The 21,418-nt window shown below is 40.9% G+C and overlaps 1 protein-coding gene across 1 annotated transcript in view; it reads left to right on the forward strand.

Annotated features, from left to right (window-relative positions):
* Window positions 1–20,720, forward strand: part of FER1L6 (fer-1 like family member 6) — a 115,786-nt gene extending 95,066 nt beyond the window's left edge. The window contains exons 35-41 of the mRNA XM_058564900.1: window positions 1,508–1,650; window positions 3,892–3,980; window positions 4,443–4,541; window positions 6,741–6,982; window positions 8,248–8,411; window positions 17,882–17,982; window positions 19,328–20,720. Coding sequence (XP_058420883.1) covers window positions 1,508–1,650; window positions 3,892–3,980; window positions 4,443–4,541; window positions 6,741–6,982; window positions 8,248–8,411; window positions 17,882–17,982; window positions 19,328–19,511 — 1,022 coding nt within the window. The 3' untranslated portion in view covers window positions 19,512–20,720. The remainder of the gene's footprint in view (window positions 1–1,507; window positions 1,651–3,891; window positions 3,981–4,442; window positions 4,542–6,740; window positions 6,983–8,247; window positions 8,412–17,881; window positions 17,983–19,327) is intronic.
* Window positions 20,721–21,418: the final 698 nt, after the last annotated feature.

Here is a 21,418-nt window from a genome sequence, read left to right on the forward strand (position 1 = left end):
TTACATTGATCCCACCACTTTGAAGCCAAGATTTCTTTTTACTCCATCATTTTGAAGGTTTTACCCTGTCAACTTCTTGAAGGTTCTTGCATGCAGTTATTGACATTTAGATAGCGTATTAATGACATTGGTGGTCTAGCGGTTTAGATTTGGTGCTCTGAGTGCTGCAACCTGGGTTCACTTCCTAGTCAGGGAGCCACACCACCCATCTGTCAGTTGTCATACTGTGATGGCTGTGTGTTGCTGTGATGCTGACAGCTATGCCACCGGTATTTCAAATACCAGCAGGGTCACCCATGGTGGATGGATTTCAGTGGAGCATCCCGAGTAAGACAGACTAGGAAGAAGGACCTGGCCGCCCACTTCTGAAAAAAACTGGCCGTGAAAACCCTATGAATAGCAGCAGAGCATTGTCTGATTGAGTGCCGGAAAGAGAGGATGGCACAAAAAGACCAGGCAGGGTTCTCCTCTGCTGTACGTGTACATGCTGTACATGTCACTAGGAGTTGAAATGACTCAACAGCACTAACAACAAAACAAAAATTAACGACACGTTGATGAATTTCTGTTTAGAAAGATGCTTTTTCACAATATACTCTATTAAGCGTATTTAGTTCCTTGGTCAATATTCTAGATTTCATGATTAAACAATTACCATTTTTTTCACACCAAAAATCTGAATTATGTTCATCAGGATCAATTCTTGATTGATTAAACTTTATAACAAAGATTTGGTTCATTGATTTCTTGTTCATCTCTATCAACTTTTACTGATTCTAATTATTGCTATTGGGAGATTTCTTTTGTGGCCCATTTATTTTCAAACCAAGTTCAACTTTCCTTTCTCAAACTTGGCCATTCTAAACTTTGTCAAAAGGATTTGATTCCTTCAACAATTTTTGCCTGATTTTGCAAATATTGTTTCTACTGGTAGTTTTTATCATGAACTACCTTCTTTGGTAAAATGATGGATCAAAGAACCTTTCCTGCGAGCAGGTGTTGGTAGGAAGGAGATCCCAAGGAATAATGGGAAAAGACAAAAGACATCTATGAACACACTGCTCCCATTTCACTACCTTATTTAGGGCCTCCCTGACTCCCCAGGCCCTCTCACACTATGGTGTTACAGTTTTATATCTCCAGGAAACATACCCTCTCTGGTACCTTGAAGCCACGCTTGTGACTCATAGACCGGGGGAATCTGACTCAAGGGGTGAATGGAGTTCCACACTCCACAACCGTGACTGCTCTCTGGGTCTTCTTGTTGACCCATCTCATTTCCTCCTCTCTTAACTTTAAAATCTTTCCCCTTTCCACCACTCTACTCCTGCCTCTCTCCATTCTCTCTTTGTCCTTTTTCTCTTTTGCTGTCTTTTCTCTCTCCCTCGCCTCGGTATTTAAATGAAACGTTAAAAGAGTGTTTAAAAATGCATCTGACAGGCCATCACTGTCCCCTTACAGGAACACACATCAGACAAGTCTCTTTATTTTTCTCTCTTCCCTGCAGATGAAAGGGTGGAGTCTTATGAGCACTTAGCCCTCAAGGTTTTACGCTCCTGGGAGGATATCCCGGAGGTTGGATGTAGGCTGGTTCCTGAGCACATAGAAACTCGGCCGCTGTACCACAAGGATAAGCCAGGAATGGAGCAGGTAGTGGTCAAGATAGTTCTGGACCCAATAGGAGTGTTCATCCCCAAGGAATGTGACTTTCCTCCTAAAAGTTAATCTTGTGTGCCCTAGAGTAATGGTTCTCAACCAGGGACAATTTTGCCCCCTCTCTCCCTTACAGGGACATTTAGCAATGTCTGGAAATATTTTTGGTTTTCTCAAGTGGGTGAGGATATTACTGGCATCTAGTGAGTAGAGGTTAGGGGTGCTACTAAACATCCCACACTGCATGGGACAGCCCTCCCACAACAAAGAATTATTCAGCCCAAAATGTCAATAATGTTGAGGTTGAAAAACCCTGCCCTAGAATCAGTGTTGAATTTAGTGCTGTTTCCTTTTTGTGATTCAAGTTATCAAACTCTTTTGGAAGAATCCTGACATTTGAGAAACTTCAAAACCCATCTGTCATGCACAAGACCTTGTCCAAAATCTATCAGTAACCACACAGCCCACTAGTTTTCCCTGAGAAGCAATAGATGGTGGCTTCCTTTGAACAACTGGCAAGAAGAAGCCATATGGAAAAAATAACTAGAGATCCCGAGTCATGAGTTAGAAGGGAAGAGAAGATAAATTTTATTAAGAGCCTTCTATGCACTAGGCCCTTTACATAAATTATCTCACCTAATTATGTTGAGCCTAGAATTGTTTATCCGAATTATGGTCATTTTGAGAGTGAAAAAGGGCACTATTAATAATTAAGCTGGTACAAGGGGCACACACCAGGATTTTCCTAGACAAACAAGAGTGTGTGGGTCACCTTACCCTTATCCCCAATACAGCCTCATGATGTACTTATTATGATCCTCACTTTTAAGATGAAGAAATTGAGGTTCAGAGAGTTTAAGTAACTAGCTCAAAGTTGCTCAGCTGGTAAGTAGTAGAGCTGGGATTTAACCCAGGCGGTTTGAGTCCCTAGTCCTGCCCTAGCTCCTAACTCACTTATTGTGTAGCTTGGGCAAAACACATGAGCTTGACTATGATGGGGCAGGAACACCCACACTGCTGTCCCAGCTGTGTTGGGGTGTAAACCTAGTGATAGCATGTGTCGGGGTGTGTCTTGAAAGGGTAAACTTTGAACAGATGTGGAAGCTTATGATCGTTTCCTGAAATTTACTACCACATGTTTGAAATCTTTTGGTTACTGGCATCTTTCATTTTGCCTGTCAGATGTGGCTTTTTGGTTAAAGGTGAATGTTAATGTCTCTTTAGAGACCCCAGGACTGTGATCCTCCATTGAATTGGTTCTTCTCTTCCCAAATGCTAACTCTTTGCTTATATTGTTCCTCTCCCTGGAAATCTCCTTTTTTTGTCTAGCCAAACCCCCTCCTTCACCTAAATCCTAAAAATCCTTTCCACTCTATTTGAAGCACCACTTCATTCATATAAAATCTCCCCTGACCATCCCATCCCTTGTTGATTGCTCACCTTCTTGCCTGAACTAACGGAATACTTAGAATGCATACAACAGAGCTGAGCATGGACTCCACTGGAACTTCTCCCCACGTGGAGTCTCAATTCCCTTGAAACAGGGTAAATTCTGATGTATGGACTTCAAAGCAATGAATAGGAGGCCCTATTCTGCCACTAATTAGCCACAGGACTTCAGATCATTTCTTTGACTTCTCTAAGCCTTAGTTTCTTCATGTGTAACATGGAAATGTGGCTGGAGTGAGCATTAATGGAGAAAATGGATGATGTGAAGTTAAATTGGAAACAATGAAGCATGATACTTCTAACAGATAGTATTATCTCTTTAATTTTTAGGAGTTTGTAGCAAAAGCAGGATCTCTAGAGTTAACAGACAAGGGTTGAATCCAGACTTTTCTACATATTGTCTGTGTAAGCATGGGCAAGATGTTTTCTCACTTGCTAAGTAGGTAACAACATCTATCCAATGGGGATATTGGGAGAATTAATGAGCTGATGCTGGTCAAGTGCATAGCACTGTGTCTACCACGTCGTAGGTGCACTAAGAGTTTGCTTGCCCTTCCCCTGCTCTTGATATATGCTCTGACTATTTTTTAATAAAAATGTAAGTTCTGTCTTTGTCAACAAATATTCTAAACATGTATCATATAGGTAATATCCACATTATATTATATTACATTACATTATATATACCTAATATCCTTTTGTAGTAAAAAGATCTGTTAAAACCCTGAATGGTCAGTTGCCCATGGTAATCTCCCCCAAAGCTAAAGGAGATTTTCTTTTCTTAACAAGGGCCGCCTGCAGATGTGGGTGGACATATTTCCCAAAGATATGCCTCAGCCTGGACCTCCTGTTGACATCTCACCAAGGAAACCCAAAGGGTAGGTCAGCTGTAACCCATCTTCAGGGGAAGAGACCACGGAGGCAGACTAAAAGATCATGACCTTTGATCTGGTGTCTGATACATTACATTGATCAACTGGCACCTGATCATCAGACCTCATTTTCCACCTGGCCAATTACAGCAGGGAGTGGGTAGTAATGACGGTAGGAGTGGTGGTGATTGAAATGATGGCCCCTGTTTTATGGTAGGGGCTACTGAGCTTCAACATACTGAAAAATGTTGGTTAATGGAAGGAGGATCTCCTCAGAGAAATTCATGTCCTTGGTGATTCCAGCTAGGACGCTTGGTTTTGATGGAACTAAGACCTTAAGTGTTGACATTTTTGGACTTGGTAAAGTTGAGGAAGCTTGTAAACTCAAAGTAATACTAGAATCACATAGACACTAGCTGACTCACCTCTCAAGGTCTTCAACCTAACGCTGCCTTCCCTTATCCCCAGGTATGAATTGAGAGTTACCATCTGGAACACTGAAGATGTCATTTTAGAGGATGAGAATATCTTCACAGGACAAAAATCAAGTGACATTTATGTTAAAGGGTAAGGTCATCAACAAACTCCATCCTCCCTTCCCTTCCCCTCCTCACCTCTTTAACCCCTAACCAAACCTATGCCTCATAAAAGATACTCCACCCACATCCCACAAAAGGAGTCCATCTCACTCACCTTGTTAGCTAAGGTCACTTTCTTTGTGAAATATTTGTCTTATTTGGTCATTTTGATAAGAGTTATCTTATGAAAATATTTTTGCAAGGAAATTTTATTATATAAACATCTCTTTCAGATAAATGTTAGATACCTAAACTTTTTGAGTGACATTCAAAATACCTTTACACTGAAGGAAGTAGAAAGATGTAATGCTGTTGATGAAAGATTGTCTTAAGAAGATTGTAAGACTAATACAAAAGCTAAAATTTAGAACTTCCCCTTTGCTAGTTCTACTGATAAAAAAGATACCAACCTGGGACTCAGGAAACTAAATATTTTGTAGCTCTTTCTTACATCTCGGCTGTGATACAGATGCCTTTGTAGGCTTCCTTTTAGTCCCTGGTCAGGGAGGGGGATGAAGTGGTAGAAAATCAGAAGCAAAAGTGATTTAAACGTGTACCCTCAGACAAAACTCATCTCAGAAGTAGTAAACTCATCTCAGCCTCATCTGGCTCTTTGCCTTCCCCAAACAAGAAACTTTCTTCCTCACTGACTCCCCCTTTTCTAGCATGCCATTAAATCTTGTCCTTTTTACCTCCCAAATAGCTATTGGCATGTCCATTCTCACCATCTCCACCACACCAACACATAATCTTTTCCTGCATCATCTCCTGCTGGGGCCACTGAAATCCTAATATCATATGAATTCATCTTTCCATATTTCCTCTTGCCTCCAATAATTTGTTCTTTTTGTTGAAACACGAGTTACCTTTTCAAAACACAATCTGATCATGTCAGTATGTACTTAACACCCTTTAATCACGTCTTATTTTCTCTGGACAAAGGTCAAATCCCTAATATGTACTAAAATATCCCATATCACTAGCCCCTGCCTATCTCTCCAGCCTCATCTCCCTGGATTGATACTCCCCTCACTTTCTGCTCTCTAGCCACACGAGCTTCTTTCCCTTCTTAGAATGTGTCATCACCTCTTCTTCCATCAGGCCTTTGCACATCTCTTTCTGGTAACTTCTGCCACCCCACCCATGTCCCTCTATCCCTTTTCCTCCATAGCTGTAGCTCCATGAAGGCAAAAATCTTCTCTGTTTGCTCCCCATTACTGCTCTAGCATCTAGCTCACTCCTTGCCTCGTAACGGATGCCGCACATGTATTGGTTGAGTGAGCACCATCTTTAGCTAAATGGTTGCTTCCATGCTCTAAGCTGCCATACCCGCTCTGCTGGGGGACAAGGGTCTTTATCCTCCTCAGCCCCAGGGGGAGGGATGTCTGCTTTCAGAAAGCAAGTGGGTTAGCGTTATCAATTAGTTTGAATCCAAAGTACCTATTTTCTCAATAATTAATAGATAAAGTACTAGGGGGAAAATATATTAATTGTAGCTTACTTTATTCTGGGGATGGAAGAGGAACAGCAGATAATACTAAGAAGAAATAACATTAGATATAATTAGGAGTACACTAGGTACTGTATAGATATTATCTTATATAATTCCTCAGAAGAATCCTGTGAACAAGGTACTATCAGTGCTTCCATTTTCCAGATGAAACAGAGGCACAGAGAGGTTAGATATCTTATCTACGGCTGCACAGTTAGTAAGCAGTAAATTTCAGACTGGAACCCAGCTGGGTGCAGGCAACCTTCATATCCTCCATGCCGTACTGACATAGGCCTCCTGGGTTTTTGAGGCCCAGACCCAGAGAAGAGGCAGCCAATCACAGGCCTGATATCACAGGTCTAAAGCAGGCCAATTTTAGAGACCTTCCTGTAGTGGGTAATCTTGTTCTAGCACTCAGGTGTAGTTGGCACCCCTTACAAAGACAGCCTCCAGGGTGAGAGGAAACTGATTACACGATCACTTCCCCAACCTGGCTTGGAATGAGATTCTTGTTTCTCTTTCAGACTCTTTGACCCTATTTTCCTCTTTCAGATTCAATGGAAACTTCTATGTGAATCTAACTACATCATGATTTTAAAACTATGACCGCATTGAAACTAGTTAAATCACTCTTGATCATACTGATGCCTGAGTAAGGTACTCTGAGTGCTTAGTTCTCTCTCTCTCTTTATTCAGGTGGATAAAGGGTTTGGAAGACGACAAGCAGGAGACGGACGTGCACTACAACTCCCTGACTGGGGAGGGGAACTTCAACTGGCGCTTCCTGTTTCCCTTCCAGTATCTGCCGGCTGAGAAGCAAATGGTCATCACCAAGAGGGAGAATATCTTTTCCTTAGAGAAGATGGAGTGTAAGACGCCAGCTGTGTTGGTGCTCCAGGTTTGGGATTTCGAAAGGCTGTCCTCGGATGACTTTCTGGGTAAGCCAGTGGCTTCATCCAGCTCATGTTAATGTGAAGGTGTTTGTCTCAGCTTTTGGAGAGCTTGGTTTGATTTAGCTGTAATGATAGTAATTTGAGTGCTATTTATGACAGCAAAAAATTGGAAACACTCTGAACAGCCACTAATAGGGGACTGGCTGAACCAGTTATGACGCATCCATACGGTGGAAGATACATATTCAAACAGACTTAAATTGATCTTTGCTCTACCACTAAGAAGCTGTTAAATTTTGAGCTAATTACTGGTTCACTCTGTGCCTCAGTTTTCCTCAGTTGTAAAATGGGGATAGTAATGTTACACACTGTAGAGGGTGTTGGGAGCTATATATATGATAAGATAATTTAAAAACTAAGCACAGTGCCTCACACATAGTAAGCACTTCAATAGGTGTAACCCTGAAGCCATTAAAAATGTTAGAATATTTAATGACTTGGAAGGTTATACAGGATGCATTAAGTGAAAAAAGAGTATAGAAGAAAATCTCCTCTCTGTAAAATATGTGTTTATATGTATAGCAGAAAAAGATAGAGAGGGAAAGAGACAGAGAGAAAGACTGACATAGAAATAAGAACTAATATTTAGAGCGGTGGTCAACTTCTGGGGATGGAATTATGGAAAATTTTTCCATTCTTATTTTTTTGCTTGTGTGCATGCTCTAAATGTTCATAATCAACAAACATTAGTTTTTTAATAGGGAAAAGTTATTAAGGAGAGAGAGATATATATAACACTCTCATAGCATTATCATATGCTGCCTTGTATTCACTCATTGAAAAAGCATCTTAGGTTAGCTCTGTCCTGGAGAGTAGCTATACAGAGAGTAAGACTTAGGCCCTGGCCTGGACGAATTTAGTGGACTCAGAGAGGGACATAAGGTGGGAGGAGGAAGTTCTCATGGGGTGATCTATGCTAATGCAGGGGAAAGCTCAGAGGATAGACAAGTAATCCAGACTGCTCTCAGGGAGCAGAGATGCCCAGCAGCTATGACACCGGAAACTAAGGCTTGAAAGTTACCTATTGTAGCTCTGCCCTGTCTTCTACCTGCTACCACGTTTTTAATGCTCTGAGGGCACTAAACATGTCTCAGTCATATTTGTACCCCAATATCTAACACGTGCTGGTGATCCAACGTGGTGCTGATTGAACGAATAGTGAATGAATGAATCAATCAATGAATGGGTGAATGAAGGTGGTGATTGATTTTAAAAGCCCTTCCGTAACTGTCATGGGCATCTCTTCACAGGCTCCCTGGAAATGAACCTCAATAGTTTTCCCCGAGCAGCCAAGTCTGCCAAAGCCTGTGATCTCTCCAAGTTTGAAGATGCAAGTGAGGAGAGTAAAATCTCCATCTTTCAGCAAAAGCGTGTGCGGGGCTGGTGGCCTTTTGCTAAAAGTAAAGAACTCACAGTAAGTGACAGCTGTAGGAGATGGGTGGGGGGCAGGCAGGGGACATCATGCTCTTTAAATGAGTCATGTTTTGAATTTCAAGTCAAGTGTCTTGACATGACATAGAGTGCTTTAAGGCAAAGGTTTCGCTGAGAAGTAAGGACTTTGAAAACTTTATAAATGCATTAAGCCTTCTATATTTCAGCATACTTGATTTAATACCTATCTCTGTCAGGGTGGTTTTCTAACTTCTTGGCATAAAAAATTATGCCCCTGGCATTAATTTTTTTTCAACATTTTCTGAAATTATGCATAAAGTCCTGACTAAGGTATAATTTCAGTGTACCTGCCTCATCCTTTTACCCTCAAATGTAAGACTCAATTTAAAAAGTGATCCATCCTTTTAAAACCTCTTCGAGGGCTGGCCCGGTGGTATAGTGGTTAAGTTTCCACACTCCGCTTTGGCAGCCTGGGGTTCGCAGGTTTGAATCCCAGGCGCGGACAATACACCGTCATCAAGCCATGCTGTGGTGGTGTCCCACGTACAAAATAGAGGAAGGTGGGCATAGATGTTAGCTCAGGGCCAATCTTCCTCACCAAAAAACACTTCCTCGACAGAGTGATGGCAGGGAGAGCCATGTAGCCCTGCCCTGCATCACCAGATTGGTCCATACTGTGTGGCACTCACCCTAGGAATTCCGACCTTTCACGTTTGGGAAGAAAATTTCTTCTGCCCTTTCTTTCAGCCCCCTCATTGCTCCTCTGTAAGGAGAAGGGACAATTTATGTGATTGGTGAGGTTGAGAAAAGGGACTGAGGCTGCATAGGTGACCTCCTTTCTCTGCTGCTGTCCTTCTTTTGGGGAGCCCATGTTCCCCCCTCTGCTCCTGTGCCCAGTGACAAAAGCACACCCGTGCCAGGACCCTCTGGTAGCAAGTCTGAATAGAGACCTGTTTTTCTCTCTCTGATCTAGGGGCCTGGTAGGTACAAGACAAGGATTGCCTTTGAACCTGACTATGTAAATGGCAGCTGCCAGCCTGACTCCATGGTGTCTAGTTTTATTATATTTTCTGGGAGTTCTTCTCTTCCCTCCCTTCTCTATTTAATCCCCCCTGATTGCTGAGATTGGGTAAAGAGAACGAGGCTCCAGGCAGGCTCGCTCTTCCCGGTCTTCCCAAGTACGTACTGAGGGTTTACTACATGGCGGCCTCTGTGCTCGGTGTCGGGCTTCACGGCTTAGCACATAATGGATGCTCCATCAGTGAACTGACTGATGAATGGATGAATTCAGAAATAAAGTCAGCATGCCTCTACCCTCAACCAGCTCAGAGCTCAATGAGAGGGACAGATGTATCAACAATCTAGTCATGCTTGAAATAGTCAGTGTAAATGACACAGGGAAGGAAGAGAGCAGAGGGAGAGATCTAATTCTCTCTGAGGGTAAGGCATGAATTTTTCAAGAACAAAGGATGATGAAAAGGCATTTTCTAGATGAGGAAGAGGGCAGATTTCTACTCCAAGAGGAGGAACCATGCTGAGCACAGCACGGAGGCACAAAATATCCCCGTGTGAAAGGCTAACCACCCGCTGGTCAGAGTTGCCAGAATGTAGTATGATGTTGGGAAATGGGGTTTGCCAAGTCCCAAAATCCAAATTCCTACCTTTTGACATAATTCCTGTTTCTATAAAATGATTATGTGTGCATGGTTACATAATAGCAGTCATCCATTACATTTTTATAGCCCTTTATGGTTTGCCAAATATTCAGGCCCCTCCCGTTATTCCATTTGATCCTACTTGACTCTTTATTTTCCATGTCATTTATTTGTTTCTCCTTTTCTTTCAACAAATATTTATTGAGCATCTATTAAATGATAGGCCCTGGGAATAATATATGAGTCATACAGAGCTTACAGTCCAACCATGCACACACAAATGCACAGAGAGCCACCTCTGTGGCGTGAACTCCCCTCCTGTTCCTTGAACGAGCACTCAGAGCGTCATTGTCCTCTTGTTCCAATCACCAGCAACCAGAAGAGTTTTGTCCGTGGACACTGCCACCGGCCAGGCTTATTTTTAAAGCTGCCTGTCTGTCCACCCAAGCAGCATACTTTAGACATTTGTACCCCACAGCTCCTAGTATGGAATGTGGCTGTCTTCAGATAAGTGAAAAACAGCTCCAGTGGGATTGCAAACGAATGAGTACCCTTGGGAGAAGGAAAGGGAATACGTATTGAACATGTTCTTCATGAGACGCATTGCACTATGCATTTTATATGTGTTATCTACTAAAAGCAACCTTTAAAGAAATCACTCCTTTAGGAGATGGAGATCAGGAAGTTTCTATTACGTGTTAATAGCACAAGTCGACAGTTAGGTAGCCCAGGTAACTCCCAAGAGCATCGACAACTGAAATTAAAAGGGAGGTTTCAGTGCCTCCAGTTTAGTGTGAAAAACAATTGTCAGCATTTACTATGGCTACACACTCATACACTAGGAGTTAAAGGTTCAACAAGGAATAAGACACATTCCTGCCATCCAGAAGTTCACAGCTTAGCTGAGGAGCCTGGTAGACAGACAGATCATCTAAATAGCATGTGACAAAGTCAGATTCTCCAGGAGCAGAGGGGCGAGGTATTTTCCTGTGAAGATTGTTTTTAAGGCAGAGGGTATAATATGCATTTATAGGAAATTTCAGAGACACAAAAATGTAGAAAGGAAGAAATAGTGCCCGTATGCACACCACCCAAAGAAAACTATTGCTGATGTTTTGGTTATCTCCAATTTGTGTAGATTTTCTTTTACATAGTAGGGATCATTCCATATTAAAATAGTGCCTTATTCGTTTTGTTTTACTCAGTGTTGTGATGAGGACTCCCCTGTATTATATTATCAATGTTATTATTAACTCTGTATTCTCAAAGTAGAAATGCTATAGTTTAATCATTGTGTTTTTCCACAACATTTATTCATTTAAAAAATTTAAGCATGCAGAAAAGGTGAAAGAATAGGACAATGACCAGCCATATACCTACCACCTAGATTCAACACTTGTTAATATTTTGCTATATTTATTTTGTCTATATATGTGAGTATATGGATATAGCCCACACAGACATACGTATTGGCTGAACCACTTAAGAGTAACTTGTAGACATTCGACATTTTATCTCTAAATACTTAGGCACGCATCTCCTAAGAATATGGACCTTCTCCTACATAACCACAATGCCATCATCACATATAAGAAGCTAATAATTATTGCCTAATATAATCTGATATCCACACCCTATTTATTTCTCTGTCTATAAAAAGGATATCCTATTGCCCTCAAAATGTGTTTTACGGCTGTTTCTTTTTTTGAAACAAGATTCGGTCACGGTTCATGTGTTGCTTTTGGTTCTACGTCTTTGGTCTATTTTATTTTAGAACAGTCCCCCACCATGTTTCCCCTATGACATTAACTATTTGATGAGACTAGGCCTGACTTGTCTGGTTTTCTCATGAGGTAGCCTATCTTGTTCTCTATACTCCGTATTTCCTGTGAACTGCAAGTTAGGTACAACAGCTTTATCACGTTCAGGTTAAGCATTTTTTGGCAAAAATACTCACTACATGATACTGTTTACTTCATATTGAATCATTTTGGCAAGGCACATTCCGTCAGATGGCCTCATTATTAGTGATGCTGTGTTTGCTCACTTGATTACGTTGGTGAGATCTCTTCATTATAAAGATATGTTTTCTCTTTTGCTACTAACAAATAACCAGTGGAGTGACACTTTGGCACTGTGGGAAATTCCTGTTCTGCTACCGCCTTTCAACCAGTGATCATCTTGATTAATTTAATTATTTCTTTGGTGTTGCAAATGATTTTTCTAACCCTTTCTTCCTTCTTTTCATTCATCCATCCATATCTATCTATCTATCTATCTATCTATCTATCTATCTATTATCTATTTATCTGTCTATCTATCTATCCACCTTTCTATCCATCCATCTATTATCTATTATTGTCTATCTATCTAATTCTATCCTTCTTTTTCCATTTATTAGTTGACATTCATATTTTGTTTTTGTTTTTGTTTTCGTGAGGAAGATCAACCCTTAGCTAACATCCGATGCCAATCTTTCTCTTTTTGCTGAGGAAGATTGGCCCTGGGCTAACATCTGTGCCCATCTTCCTCTACTTTATATGGGATGCCGCCATAGTATGGCTTGACAAGCAGTGCATTGGTGCGTGCCCGGGATCCGAACCTGCCAACCCCGGGCCGCCGAAGCTTAACTGCTATGCCACTGGGCGGGCCCCAACATTCATGTTTTAAGAAGAGTTCTCTCTCATCAAATGGAGATATATTACAGTCACTACCTCCCCTAAAAAAAAAAAAAAAAAAAAAAAGACAAGATAAGTGCTTAATTCTCTCCATTAACTACCAAATTTTTGAATCAAGAATTGGTGTAAGAGTCACCTTTAATGGTGGTAAATGTGTTTTTTTCTTGGTGTCACTACGGACTCATGAATTTAAAAATATGTTTTCTAACTCTGTTCAGTGAAAAGACCTAGAAGCAAAATCACCCAGTAGCAAAGACGACTTCTAGCACCTGGACCGTGGTTTCTAAATACCAGCTTCTACTAAAAGAAACCAGGCATCTTTGGAGAAATGGCTGACGCCAGGGCCAGGGCAGATAAAACACAAAATGAGTCTGGGACCTCACATTGTGACAAATAGGACATTTTGAACATCCAAAAGAATAATGACTATGCTTTGTGCATAAAGCTTTTTCTGAGTTTTGAATTATTTCCTTAATTTAGCTAGCCAGGAAGGGAATTCTTAGGTCCACAGTACAAGTAAATAAGATAATGCACACATACTCACATGTACATACATATGTATGGATGTATATATATGTGTGTATGTGTATATGTGTACATGTATGTAAATATGTATGTATGTGTGTATTCCTCTTCCTAAAGGATTTTGCCAGCACATTTTCCCACCAATAATGTATGAGAACATCTCATCTCATACCAGTGAGAGTTGTGTTTTAATAAGCGATAATTATTGCTGAAGAAGGCACGTCCGACCTGAACGCAATTACTTCTCAGCCTGCCCTGGCATCCACTCTCTAGGCTTGGTGAAGTTTGAAGCCCATAAATAGCATGCGCAATACAACAAATCTAGTCTTTTCAGGACCTTTCTTTATCATTTTTTTCCATCCATGGATGTCACTAGGTTAATAGATAGACTCTCAAACTGTCCATTTTTTTCTAGCTGCTCTGATTTAAAATTACATTTAGAAGATATTATTAGCTTAAGCCTTCTACTTGGTGCTTGGTTGGATACTGATGATTGAAATAGGGCATGGAACCCTCTGTGTGGAGAGATATGGAATGAGGGGCAGCGTTTATCAAAATACGTGCATAAATACCTTCCTCCTGCTGCCTTTGGGATACCAGATAAGTGATTTGCGACCTCTCGGGCAGGGCAGTGAAGTAGGGACAAGGCTCTTTATGATAATAACTGATGGCTCCTATGCCAAGGGCATATGTTCTCTGCCTCCCTTTTCTTTGCATTTTTTTCTGTGGGAATATGGCCCTTGGGACTTCTCTGGGTGTTTTCTGTACGGGCAGAATATGTTTCTCATTAAATTATGTGTTTCTGTCTATGAAATAGTGTTGAAGGTAACAACTATAATTTTTTAAGAGCATACTATTTATCAGGCACTAGATTGAGCACTGTGTGTGTGTTATTTCATTTATTTTTCAAAGCGACCTTATGGGGGACATGCTATTAACATCCTCAAAACAGTGAGACTGAAAGAGGGCAGGTAACTCACCTAAGGCCACACAGCTTGTAAGTGGGAGAGTCTGGTTTCGAATGCAAATCTGTCTACACCAAATCCTAATCACTCAATTCTTACGCTACGCTATGCTATAATATTCCTTAAGCCATCCAAGGCCAGCCCTTAGATGGAAGTCAAAAACATATTCTAATGCCAGAGCCATGGCCATGATTGTGGGCTCCTCTTGAACATTTCAGAAAAGTCGTGTTACCACACAAGATTGGGCTTCTCTTGCCCAATACACATAAAAAGCCAATTAATACAGCATCAGCTGTTTTTTTTTTGTTGTTTGTGAGGAAGGTTAGCCCTGAGCTAACACCTGTTGCCAATCCTCCTCTTTTTTGCTGAGGAAGATTAGTCCTGGGCTAACATCCATGCCCATCTTCCTCTACTTTATGTGGGATGCCTGCCACAGCGTGGCTTGAGGAGCGGTGTGTATGTCCCTGCCCGGGATCTGAACCTGTGAACCCCAGGTCGCCAGAAGCAGAGTGTGCAAACTTAACCACTACGCCACCAGGCTGGCCCCTCAGCATCAGCTTTTGAGAAAAGAAAAAAGCTTTATGGCGAGGTCTACCTGCAAGGAGATAGGAGGCAATGCTCTCAAATCAGTCTCCTTGACCCACGACTTGGTGCAAAATTTGTCACATGAAGGGCAGGGTGGTCTGAAGTATGGAGCTGGACGATCAGAGATAAAGAGAAGTGAGGTAATTGATGATCTGCATGAGTGTAGTCACGTTTCATGGCTCTTCATAGGGTGCATAGTCACAAAATGGTGGTGTTAGTATGACCTGAGGGTGGAGTTTTCAGCCCCTTGACATCAAAAGGGTGACTTATCAGGCATTTGCACAGGCCCAGTTGGTGGATTGGTGGTCTCAACCAGCCTGAGCAGGACAAAGGGCCATTTCTCAGTTCCTGAAAAACCACTCTTAATTATTCTGTTGGCAAGATGGGGTCAGTTGAACTGGTCCTAGAGGGCCCATGGTCACAGGCATATTTATTCATTGTTAAACAAATAGCCTGCTTCTTTTCTTCCACAAAAGGGGGCAACTTGGACACATAAAAGAGCAGAGGATGGGATTTGGTGTCAGAGGACCTGGTGCAAATTCTGATTTTGTAACATGACTTAACAAACATCATCAAGCCTTGGTTTTCTCAACTGTAAAATGGGAATAAAAATGTTGTCTACTTTGCCAGGTTGTCAAAAGGTTTAAATGGAATAACGCATGGCGAGAAGCACTGGGCGAGTTATACGGCATGATAAGCTGAGCTTATTATTAAGCGGTGGAGAACCAAGAGGCAGCTCTGATCCTTTCTTTCTGGTCCTAACTTGTTCTCTGATGATTTTGTCCTCTCTTCCAAACATTCTGGAGCCCAGCAACTGGTTAGCAAGTCTTAAGCTGACACTCCTTCAAGTATAGAGGAGTTGGATGAAGCTCCTAGTGTCCATATAACCATACTGCTCAGTAGAGCTTAAGTCACCTCTGAAAGACCTCTGGAAATAAGCCCTTTTTGCATGTTGGAAGCCCCTCTGCCATGAGTTGTGTGCTAGCTTCTTGGGTTTCTTCCAGCCATCACGTCTTGCAGGGGCTCCTTGGACTTTAACTCTGCCTTTCATGAAACCTAGAAGTTAGAGCCAGAAGTTGCTTTAAAGAGCATCTGGCCATTTCACAGATGAGGAAACTGAGGCCCAAGAAGACAAGTGCTTTTACATTGTGATTATGAAGACAATCATAGAATCATCTCATGTTAGAGTTGGGAAGGTCCTTGTAAAACTTCTAGTCCAATTATCTGGCAAATGGATGACTAAGTTGGGAAGTAGCCTGCTATAATGGAACGAACATGAACTTTGGCATCATACAGACCTTGGTTCAAATTCCACTTTGTTGGCTTATTGGCTGAGTGACCTTGGGAAAGTTATTTGACCTCTATGGCTTCATTTCTCCATCTATAAAAAGGAGAAATTGCTGTGATAGATACAGATAGATAGATAGATAGATAGATAGATAGATAGATAGATAGATAGATGATAGATAGATAGATGATAAATAGATAGATAAAACAAAAGTGGGACAAAAACAGGCATTGAATAAAGCATTGCAATTACAATTAGAGTTATATTACACTTACTCCACTGTTGCTATGTAGACTAGCATCTACAGAAGCTTTATTCCTTCTTTCCCAGTTTTCCAGTGTTTCCTGAGTGCCTATATGTGCAAGTCATTGCCCATAGGGCCAAGATTTCTCAATAGGAATAAAAGACTCCATATATACATATTTTTAAAGAACATTTCTGGATCATAGGACATTTAATGCACTCTGAGTTGGGCCAGGGTTCTAGTCTAAAGAATGGATGAGACCACTTAGAACACATGACTTCACTTATAGTAAAAACCCACTACACTTCTTTACTAATTCAGACAGCCATGCCACTCTCTCTCTTCTCTGGCTTCAACCTCACCCCAAATACTCACTTCTCTAATGTGTCCCATGTCTACATTTTCATGGCTGCCAGCAACCAAACCTGTTTATTTGAAAGTTCTGGCTTTTTCAGGGTGAATAGGTAAGTTAAGACAAGACTATTGGTTCATCAGAATCTTAGATCTTTTCACTGGGGTAAGAAGTCAACCATGCCTCCAAAGTCAGGTAGTGCCCCATTCATGTGTGATTCAGAAAGACAAGCTTTGACAGTGATCAAAGGTGCTAAAATACTTCAATGATGCTCCAGTCCCATACCACTTCTGTGTCCCTCCTATCACCTTGAATCTCAATCCACAAAACCAAAGGAGGCAGGAGAGAGAGTCTCCTCCACCAAGAACAGGAGTTCCAGGAGATCAAGAATCCTATTTTTCTTTTTTAAGAATCCTATTTTTCTTAATCATTGTTAAGTCCTCAGAGCCTAGAACAGTGCCTGACACACAGAGGGTCCCCCAAAGTAGTGAATGAATAAACAAACAAGACGGAATGACTCTTACCTTTTGCAGAGGTCCTGTCTCATCCTTTGATAACCCAAGACTTACATCACTGCCAATAACTTTGGCACAGTGCTCTGAAGAAGCACATAACTCACAATTTTCAAGCTACAGGGGCTATTTCTTATTGAGGGAAGAGAAGGAGAGAGGAAGTGCTAGAATAAAAGGATGCTTCTAAAACAATTGATGGGGGCAACAAAAACAATGAAGGATGACAGAAGAGCCATTTGGCAAATGTAGGGCCACACCCACCAATTTTCTCTTGAGAATGGTTGACAGAGAAAAGGAAGATGGTAGCAGATTCAAAAGGGTACTACTACTCAAGGAATTCATCCCCTTTCTGATTACTATTAAGTTCCTATAATTAATATTATTTCTTCAGGTATTAAATGATTACAAGTGAAATAGTACATGTGACTGAATACGCGTGTGTCTGTGTCCATGTAGGACCCACTCTTCTCACAAAACTCAACAGTAACATCATTTCAGGGCTTTCAGTGTTCGCCATAAAAATGACTTCTCCCAGGACAGAAAGGTAACAATATTTCTCAAACTAAAGCAGCAGGATAGTCAAAATACTTCCTGGCGTTCTCCCACATGATAACACTTCTTCTAGAAGATTGGCATTGCCCCCAGCAGGTCTTTGTAGCTAGAAATTGCAACTTTTGTCTTTGCGCAGGGCAAGGTCGAAGCCGAGTTTCACCTAGTTACGGAAGAAGAAGCCAAGAAAACTCCTGTTGGGAAAGCCCGAAAGGAACCAGAGCCCCTGCCCAAACCCAAGTGAGTGGAATCAGGGAGGGGAGCGTCAGATGTGGGGAGGGCTCTTTGCAGTCCCCATATCAGAGGATGCGGGGCATTTCTCCAGAGGTTCCCTCTGGGAGAACTGAGAAGCGAGGAGGCAGACAATAGGCACCATCCAATCTATGTATCTTTTTGTTTCTATAATTGAAAAATATTCCAAAAACATTACAGGGTGTTTGGCAAATGGAGAGGGCACTTTTCTATAACACTACCACAGAAGCATTTCTAGAATAATTTCACATATTTTTTTCTACGTATTCTTTTCATGTGAATATGAATTACGCATGAATTTTTCTCTACTCGTTCTCTAATCATGCATAAAAAATTGTCTTAATGTTTCATTTATCCTTTGCTGAAAAGTTTTGCTTTGTTGCCATAATTAGAATTTTTTTCATCCCTGCGGAATATTCCATAGACTTGATGCCCATAGTTGACTTGGTTGACATCACATAATTGGATATTTAATTCACTTCTACCTTTTTTCCATTATTATAATATGATGAAAATCTTTCCCCTTTATAAATTGTTACTTTAAAATAAATTCCCAGAAGTAGAATTATTAGCAGAAAGGGTTACCCTATTCATTTTAAGCCATGGTTACATATCGATTAAAATCTAAATATATGTAGATATGAAATATGTATACAAAATACTCTTTCAAATTGTACATGTCCTAGCCCTCCCCAGACCCTAAGTGTCTCAAGATGAGTGGTCCCTTCTCTGTACCTACCTTTCATAGATCATAGTATTAGGAGCATAATGGGTGTTTAGCTATTCATTAATTCAAAATTACTTATTAAGCTCCTACAATGTGTACCTACTGAAAAAATACTTTAAAGAAATATAAGACAAAAACTCTGCCTTCCAGAAGATTTCAATCAGTTTAGGGAGAACACACAGACTCATAAAATAGTTACTAGAGTGTAGAAGACAAATATGTTAGGTTCAAAAAGGGGCTAAGTGGTAAGTGAGATTGGAACTCAGAATGAGGAGAATCATCATGGACTGGGGTGGTCAGGGTGGGCTTCATGGAAGAGGTGGGAATTGAGCTGGTTGGGGTTAGATAGACAGAGGGCACTCAGACCTCTGGCTGAGTTATAACTAGACTCTTGCCCTCCTCTAGACCAACCTTTAAAATGATGAGGAATCATTACGGCCCAAAATGTTAGCTTGCTCCTGCTTCAAGGCAACATAGTCTTCTTTTCCTGCTCTCAGGCCTCTCTTAGTGGGCCTCCAGAAAGTGGGGTCAGAAATACTTCCTGAGGTCTTGAGAAGCCTAAGTGTTGACAGCCCCTTTTCTGATCTTCTCTTGCTTCCCTTTCAGCCGCCCAAACACCTCCTTCTCTTGGTTCTTGAGCCCCTTCAAGTGCCTGTACCACCTCATCTGGAAGAATTACAAGAAGTACATCATCATCGCTTTCATTCTGATCATCCTCATCATCTTTCTGGTCCTTTTCATCTATACCTTGCCGGGAGCTATCAGCCGAAGGATCGTTGTGGGCTCATAAAGGATCATGGAGGACCTGGACCTTCCCTTTCTACTAACCCTCTTCTTCCTCATCTGTAAATGTATATGAGCATGTGCTCTGTGCAGGCGCTGTACGGGGTGCTAAGGAGATAAACCCAAAGGCGTTGTGTCTAAGTACAGATCAGCTCTTCTTGGAGGAGATGGGAAAGGAGCGTTCCCTACCGACCCCAACTCCTGACAAACTTAAAAGCCTTCAGTCATGTTTTTGCCCATGGGCAGCATGAAACAATGACGTTTTTGCTTCAGAGTAATCAATGATGACATCAAATTGACTTAGGTGAATGTTTTCTTTCTGTAATGGGTTTTATTCTAAGAGGTTTAATTCTGGGTCTGAGATTTTATTGGAAGTACTTTCTTTTAAATAAAGTTTTTACGGCAAATAAATTGAAAACATCTTAGCAAATTACTAGATATTTAACCTGTCCCGTATATCTTAACTTTGTTTCAACCTAACAATTTACAGAACATATTCACTTATTTAGGTTGCAAAAGTAGATTGGAGAAAACTTCATATAAATCACCTAAAATACTTCAATGTTGAAATTCCCGTCTAGAGATGAGATGTTGCTGGTTTCCTATTAAAGTCAACACTTGTAGAATGTGTTCAGTAGTAGGAATGGGTTCTGGAGAAATCTGTTTGGATTTGTCCTCTATGGCAATTTCCAAGTGGGAATTTTATAAATATGAAATGTAATTTTGTGTATGTGTGTATGGCGCGAGGGTAGAGCTCCATGGTACCAGTAGGAATTCTCTTAAGCCAGATAATATAGGCCCCACCAAATATGGTGTTCCCATAGACCGTGATATGAATGACCATCCCTGGCACTATTCAACACAGCTTACCACAATGCGTGGCAGGTTCTATCATGGGTCTCAAGCATGCATTAGTTTCAAAAGCAGTCTTAGAAACAATATTCTATGCACTTGTCAGATGGGGTCAGTTTTTCTTGAAAGCAAACCTTTAATCTTCAAAGTCGTAGAGTCTCCATCTGCCACCCCATCCAGCAGGAGTGGAAGTGAGGGGCTAGTGTTCTCAGTTAAAATAAGAAAACAAAGGAATTGGGATGTTTGGCCTCAAATAAATAGGGCAACCACTTTTTCCTATCAGGAGGGGCCATTTGGTGATATTGAGGAGGTTCCCCTCTCGACACCAGAAGCACCGCGTCTACAGTTTCCTTTAGATAGCCTTGTACATATGTAACTCTTCTAAAATGAAGGATGTTTACTTCCACAAGGAAAGTCATTCTAGAATGTTCCTGATTCATCAAAGAAAGATTGAAGCATGTTCTGTGTGATTTTGGACAGTGTCGTTCATTGATTCTGGTCCCAGATGCGTACTCCCCAGTAACTGTAATGTTTTCCTGAAGTGCTGGAAAATTGAGCATTTATAGCACTGGCAATGTTTCTTAGTGAAATTAGTTACATAAACTATGGTTCATTCTTACTGTGAAATAACACAGCCACCAATAATGATGTAGTCAAAAATACTTGATGGCATGGAATATATACATTGAATACATTGTAAGTAAAAAAATATATAGGTTATAAAACTCTGTACAGTTTGATGTAAAAAAGAAAATATATATACATGCATAGATAAAATGTCTGGAGGAATATGCCAAAATGTTAATAGTGATTATCTTTAAGTAGCAGTATCTTTTCTTTTCCTTCTTGTTTTTCTATTTCTTCTAAAATGTGTATTACTTTTAACGTAAAAAGTTTAATAAATACATATAAGTTTAAATGTGTTCATTTAAAAATATTTATGAAGTGTTTCCTACGTGCTGAGCAGTAGGGATATAGCAGAGACAAACATGGCCCCCCATCACCATGGATTTTGCATTTCAGTAGCTCCTTGAGGTGTTTTATCTTCAAATTATAGTTCGT

The sequence above is a fragment of the Diceros bicornis genome, chromosome 21 (genome assembly GCF_020826845.1).
Source record: "Diceros bicornis minor isolate mBicDic1 chromosome 21, mDicBic1.mat.cur, whole genome shotgun sequence".
Classification (NCBI taxonomy): Eukaryota; Metazoa; Chordata; class Mammalia; order Perissodactyla; family Rhinocerotidae; genus Diceros; species Diceros bicornis.